This window comes from Mobula hypostoma, chromosome 17 (genome assembly GCF_963921235.1).
Source record: "Mobula hypostoma chromosome 17, sMobHyp1.1, whole genome shotgun sequence".
NCBI lineage: Eukaryota > Metazoa > Chordata > Chondrichthyes > Myliobatiformes > Myliobatidae > Mobula > Mobula hypostoma.
Genome location: NC_086113.1, coordinates 3,107,595 through 3,115,000, shown reverse-complemented (window position 1 = coordinate 3,115,000; position 7,406 = coordinate 3,107,595). Strand labels below are relative to the sequence as shown.

The following is a 7,406-nucleotide window of genomic DNA, read 5'->3' as shown; positions in this document are numbered from 1 at the left end:
GGCGACAATATCAAAAGTGACAACACTGGCGGCAGCAAGTGACAGCGTAACAGCGGAGTCCGTCTCGGGCACGGTGAAGTCGTTGACACCCAGTGACTGCGACGCGGCTGTTCCCAAGGAGACCGAGGAGGAGAAGGCAAAGCGGCTTCTTTACTGCTCTCTCTGTAAAGTGGCTGTTAACTCGGCCTCACAGCTGGAAGCACACAACAGCGGTGAGTCCCGCAGTTTCAACAAGGTTCACAGTGAATCTATGTTCAAAGTGCATATATGTCACCATATACAATCCTGAGTTTATCTTCTTACAGGCATTCATAGTAAACAGAAAGAAACACAATAGACTCAATGAAAAGCTACACATAAAGATGAACAAACAACCAATGTGTAAAAGACAACAAACAAAAAATAATATACAATATTGAGAACATGAGTTGTGGAGACCTTGAAAGTGAGACCACAGGTTGTGGAATCAGTTCAGTGTTGAGGTGAATGAAGTTATCCACACTGGTTCAGGGGCCTGATGGTTGAGAGGCAATCACTGTTCCTGAACATACAGCACAAAAACAGGTCCTTTGGCCCATCTAGTCCATGCTAAACTATTATTCTGCCTAGTCCTATTAACCTGCATCTGAACTATAGCTCTTCATACCCCTGCCATCCATATACTCATCCGAACTTCTCTTTAATGTGGCAATTGAACCCACACCATCACTTCTGCTTGCAGCTCATTCTACACTCACACCACCCTCCGAATTGCTTGTACGACCATCCACCACCTGCTCCCGTGGCTTCACATGACCCTGATCGGGGGGCTAACCTGGTGCTACACCTTGCCCAAGGGCGACCTGCAGGCTAGCAGAGGTTACGTAGAAACGCATCACCATCGCGCTACCCTAATATAATAATTGGCTACCTCACCCACTCCGGCTCCTCTCTGTCCAGTGGCAGCCATGGTCCTCCCCACCAAACCCTTGAGCTGGCTGCACCGTTTCAGCGCGTCCCTCAGAACGTATGACTACAGCTTGGAACGTGCGAGTCGGCAGTATTTCTCTGCAATATCTCAATGTGCTGGCAGACCAGCAAGTTTTGGGCAGTCGAGAGGTCGCCTTTCACTGAGTTGCTGATCCACCAGCAGCACTTGATGTCTACTTCCACGTGTGTGTCGCTGGGAACAGCCCACGGATCAGACAGTCCTCTGTTGTGCAGCTGCCCAGGACACAGCCCATTGCATCTTCCTCCGCACCCTCTTTGCAAAACCACAGGCAGCGAAGAGGTGAACGAATGTCCCATCTGCTTTTCTTAGGTCCAGTCTTACAATTGGTCATCTTAGAAAAGAAAAGCACCTTAACCTGATGGACCGAGGAAACAGTGGGAGGGAATTGGTGCAGCAAAGCGTGAACATACTGTATGTTATGTGTTGCTCTTTTCAGGAGCAGTGTTGACTGGATTTCCAGAATCAGGTCTGTGGCTCACAATGTATTTCTTCTGCAGGTTCCATTGCTGTAGATGTGTGAAGGGATACATAGAGTCATAGTGCACTGCACTACCAAAACTGGCTCTTCAGCCCATAAAATCCATTCTGGCCTGGTTTTCTGCCGAACCCCATCTACCTGCACACAGACCATTGCCCTCCATACGACTCCCAGCCTTGTACCCATCCAAGCTTCTCTTACATTTGCAATTGAACTCGCATTGACCACTTTCACTGGCAGCTCATCCCACACTCGCACCACCCTCTAAGTGAAGCTTGACAATACCTCTGGACTACCCCAACAGATTTGCAGTCTGTGCTGGTCATTGAGGTAAACGACCCATTTCACATATATTTTAATATTTCAATGTACATGTGACAAATAAAACTAATCCTTAATTTTAAACATTACACCTTTCCCTCTTTTACCCATGACCTCTAGTTGTGGTCTCACTCAACCTAAGTGGAAAAAGCCTGCATGCATTTACCCTATTAATACCCCTCATAATTTTATATATCTCTATCAAATCTCCTCTCATTCTCCTACGCTCTAGGGAATACCTTTCTATGTAGCTCAGGCCCTCCAGTCCTGGCACATCCTTGTAAATTTTCTCAACACTCTTTCAAACATAAAATGAATAAGGCCATAAGAGACAAGTGCTGAATCAGGCCATTTTTCCATCCTACCTACTCCACCAACTATATTGGCTGATTTACTGTACTCTCCCTCTCAACCCCATTCCCCTTCCTTCTGCCCATTACCTTTGACACCCCGACTAACCAAGAACCTAGCAACTTCCACTTTCAATATCCCCAAAGACTTGGCCTCCACAGACACCTGTGACAATGAATTCCACAGATTCACCACACTCTGGCTAAAAAAATTCCTCTGCATCTCTGTTCTAAAGTCATGTCCTTGTATTCTGAGGCCATGCCCTCTGATTCTAAACTCTCCAACTATAGGAAACATCAGCTCCATGTCAATATGTGGTATCTTTCAAGAAGATCTACTCTCATTCTTCTAAACATCAGTGAGTACGGGCCCTATGCCATCAAACGTCCCTCATATGTTAACCTTTTAATTCCTGGCATCAATCTCATAAACCTTCTCTGGACCCTTCCCAATGCCAACACATCCTTTCTTAGGGAATCATGTAGTGCTGGCATAAAATAGCAAACTTTATGTCTGAGAGTTTTTCTACAGAAGTGGTTTGCCATTGCCTCATGGGCAGTACCTTTATAAGACGGGTGACCCCAGCCATTATCAGTACTATTCAGAGATGGTCTGGCTGGCATCAGTGGTTGCATAACCAGGACTTGTGATATGCACCAGCTGCTCATACGACCATCCACCACCTGCTCCCGGGGCTTCACATGTCCCCGATTGGGGCGGTGAGGGGGGTTGCTAAGCAAGTTCTAAACCTTGCCACAGGGTGACCTGCAGGCTAGAGGATGGAGCGTCTTACACCTCCTTTGGTAGAACCTGTGAGGGATTTCTTCACTCAGAGGGTGCTGAAGGTGTGGAACGAGTTGCCAGTGGAAATTGAGGATAAGGGTTTGATTAAGATGAGTTTGGATAAGTACATGGAGGGGTAGGGATGGCAACTGTCCAAGTTCAGGTCAATAGGACTAGGCAGAGTAATAGTTTGGCATGAACTAGGCAAGCTGAAGGGCTGTTTCTGTGTTGCAATGATGTGTGACTCAAGGACTTTATTATCTATTTCCTTCAATCTACATTTGCTGTCTGCGAGTGTAAACAGTGTCAGGAAATCATCCACAGATTCAACTGCTTCTTGGCCCAGTTTTGGAATTCACACCTGTAGGTCTGCTGATTCAATCTCAGCTTGAGATGTGGGATAAGGTTTCCCAAGGATTTCATCAGGACTTTTATTTTCTGACTAACTTAGCAATAAGTTGTTACGAAAATGTATCCTTAAATTCCTGATGTTAACAGATATCTGAATTTCCCTTCATTACTGATGCATGTTAGTTACATTGCCTAGAAAAAATATTCACCCCCCCCCCGGAAATTTCATGTTTTGTTGTTTTGCAATATAGAAACATAGAAACATAGAAAATAGGTGCAGGAGTAGGCCATTCGGCCCTTCGAGCATGCACCACCATTTATTATGATCATGGCTGATCATCCAACTCAGAACCCAGCCTTCCCTCCATACCCCCTGACCCCTGTAGCCACAAGGGCCATATCTAACTTCCTTTTAAACATAGCTAATGAACTGGCCTCAACAGTTTGCTGTGGCAGAGAATTCCACAGATTCACCACTCTCTGTGTGAAGAAGTTTTTCCTAACCTCGGTCCTAAAAGGCTTCCCCTCTATCCTCAAACTGTGACCCCTCGTTCTAGACCTCCCCAACATCGGGAACAATCTTCCCGCATCTAGCCTGTCCAATCCCTTTAGGATCTTATACGTTTCAATCAGATCCCCCCTCAATCTTCTAAATTCCAACGAGTACAAGCCCAGTTCATCCAGTCTTTCTTCATATGAAAGACCTGCCATCCCAGGAATCAATCTGGTGAACCTTCTTTGTACTCCCTCTATGGCAAAGATGTCTTTCCTCAGATTAGGGGACCAAAACTGCACACAATACTCCAGGTGTGGTCTCACCAAGGCCTTGTACAACTGCAGTAGTACCTCCCTGCTCCTGTACTCGAATCCTCTCGCTATAAATGCCAGCATACCGTTCGCCTTTTTCACCGCCTGCTGTACCTGCATGCCCACTTTCAATGACTGGTGTATAATGACACCCAGGTCTCGTTGCACCTCCCCTTTTCCTAATCGGCCACCATTCAGATAATAATCTGTTTTCCTATTTTTGCCACCAAAGTGGATAACTTCACATTTATCCACATTAAATTGCATCTGCCATGAGTTTGCCCACTCACCCAACCTATCCAAGTCACCCTGCATCCTCTTAGCATCCTCCTCACTGCTAACACTGCCACCCAGCTTCGTGTCATCCGCAAACTTGGAGATGCCGCATTTAATTCCCTCATCCAAGTCATTAATATATATTGTAAACAACTGGGGTCCCAGCACTGAGCCTTGCGGTACCCCACTAGTCACCGCCTGCCATTCTGAAAAGGTCCCGTTTATTCCCACTCTTTGCTTCCTGTCTGCTAACCAATTCTCCACCCACACCAATACCTTACCCCCAATACCGTGTGCTTTAAGTTTGCACACTAATCTCTTGTGTGGGACCTTGTCAAAAGCCTTTTGAAAATCCAAATATACCACATCCACTGGTTCTCCCCTATCCACTCTACTAGTTACATCCTCAAAAAATTCTATGAGATTCGTCAGACATGATTTTCCTTTCACAAATCCATGCTGACTTTGTCCGATCATTTCACCGCTTTCCAAATGTGCTGTTATCACATCCTTGATAACTGACTCCAGCAGTTTCCCCACCACCGACGTTAGGCTAACCGGCCTATAATTCCCTGGTTTCTCTCTCCCTCCTTTTTTAAAAAGTGGGGTTACATTAGCCACCCTCCAATCCTCAGGAACTAGTCCAGAATCTAACGAGTTTTGAAAAATTATCACTAATGCATCCACTATTTCTTGGGCCACTTCCTTAAGCACTCTGGGATGCAGACCATCTGGCCCTGGGGATTTATCTGCCTTCAATCCCTTCAATTTACCTAACACCACTTCCCTACTAACATGTATTTCGCTCAGTTCCTCCATCTCACTGGATCCTCTGTCCCTTACTATTTCTGGAAGATTATTTATGTCCTCCTTAGTGAAGACAGAACCAAAGTAATTATTCAATTGGTCTGCCATGTCCTTGCTCCCCATAATCAATTCACCTGTTTCTGTTTGCAGGGGACCTACATTTGTCTTTATCAGTCTTTTCCTTTTTACGTATCTATAAAAGCTTTTACAGTCCGTTTTTATGTTCTCTGCCAGTTTTCTCTCATAATCTTTTTTCCCCTTCCTAATTAAGCCCTTTGTCCTCCTCTGCTGAACTCTGAATTTCTCCCAGTCCTCAGGTGAGCCACTTTCTCTGGCTAATTTGTATGCTACTTCTTTGGAATTGATACTATCCCTAATTTCTCTTGTCAGCCATGGGTGCACTACCTTCCTTGATTTATTCTTTTGCCAAACTGGGATGAACAATTGTTGTAGTTCATCCATGCAACCTTTAAATGCTTGCCATTGCATATCCACCGTCAATCCTTGAAGTGTCATTTGCCAGTCTATCTTAGCTAATTCACGTCTCATACCTTCAAAGTTACCCCTCTTTAAGTTCAGAACCTTTGTTTCTGAATTAACTACGTCACTCTCCATGTTAATGAAGAATTCCACCATATTATGGTCACTCTTACCCAAGGGGCCTCTCACGACAAGATCGCTAATTAACCCTTCCTCATTGCTCAAAACCCAGTCCAGAATAGCCTGCTCTCTAGTCGGTTCCTCGACATGTTGGTTCAAAAAACCATCCCGCATACATTCCAAGAAATCCTCTTCCTCAGCACCTTTACCAATTTGGTTCACCCAGTCTACATGTAGATTGAAGTCACCCATTATAACTGCTGTTCCTTTATTGCACACATTTCTAATTTCCTGTTTAATACCATCTCCGACCTCACTACTACTGTTAGGTGGCCTGTACACAACTCCCACCAGCGTCTTCTGCCCCTTAGTGTTACGCAGCTCTACCCATATCGATTCCACATCTTCCCGGCTTATGTCCTTCCTTTCTATTGCGTTAATCTCTTTTTTAACCAGCAACGCCACCCCACCTCCCCTTCCTTCATGTCTATCCCTCCTGAATATTGAATATCCCTGAACGTTGAGCTCCCATCCCTGGTCACCCTGGAGCCATGTCTCTGTGATCCCAACTATAATATATAATGTCAATGGATTTAATTTGACTATATTGACACTGATTAACAGAAAAAGACTCTTTCATGTCAACGTGAAAACAGATCTCTACAAAGAGTTCTAAATTAATTTCAAATATAAAACTCAAAATAATTGATGGCATAAGTATTCATCCCCTTCAAGTCAGTATTTAGTCAACGCACCTGTGCCGGCAATTACAGTCTTGAGTCTGTGTGGATAGGTCTCTGTCAGCTTTGCACACCTGGACACTGCAATTTTTCCCCATTCTTCTCTACAAAACTGATCAAGCTCCATCAAATTGCATGGGGATTGTGAGTGAACAGCCCTTTTCAAGTGCAGCCACAAACTCTCAATTGCATTGAGGTCTGGACTCAGACTTGGCCATCCCAGGACATTAACTTTGTTGGTTTTAAACCATTCCTGTACAGCTTTGGCTTTGTGCTTGGAAAACAAATCTTCTCCAAGTTGTCAGTTTTCTAGCAGACTGTGTCAGGTTTTCCTCCAGGATTTCCCTGCATTTTGCTACATTAATTTTAACCTCTACCTTCACAAGCCTTCCAAGTCTTGCTGCAGTGAAGTATCCACAAAGCATCTTGCAGCCACCACATTGCTTCACGTAGGAATGGTGTGTTTTTGATGATGTGCAGTGTTTGGCTTATGGCAAACATAATGTTTAGTCTGATGGCCAGACATCTCAATTTTGGTTTTATCAGACCACAGAACCTTCATCCAGCTGAACTCAGAGTCTCCCACATGCTTTCTGGCAAATTCTAGCAGAGATTTCATATGAGTTTTTTTCAACAGTAGATTTCTCTTTGCCACTCTCCCATAAAGCTGTGACTGGAAAAACATCCAGGCAACAGTTATTGTACGTGCAGTCTCTTGTACCACAGCCACTGAAGCTTGTAACTCCTCCAGAGTTGTCATAGGTCTCTTGATGGCCTCCCCCACTAGTCCCCTTCTTGCATGGTCACTCAGTTTTTGAGGACAGCCTGCTCTAGGCAGATCTACGGCAATGCCATATTCTTTCTTTTCCAAGATGATTAACTTACCTGTACTGCAAGGGGT

The 7,406-nt window shown here is 44.7% G+C and overlaps 1 protein-coding gene across 7 annotated transcripts in view; it reads left to right on the top strand.

Annotated features, from left to right (window-relative positions):
- The window catches only part of LOC134357790 (zinc finger protein 385D-like), a 381,269-nt gene that overhangs the window by 352,785 nt on the left and 21,078 nt on the right, over positions 1-7,406 (top strand). For all 7 annotated transcript variants that reach the window (XM_063069445.1, XM_063069446.1, XM_063069444.1 and 4 more), the window contains exon 5: positions 1-212. This exon is cut by the window's left edge and continues 16 nt beyond it. In XM_063069445.1, coding sequence (XP_062925515.1) covers positions 1-212 — 212 coding nt within the window. The remainder of the gene's footprint in view (positions 213-7,406) is intronic.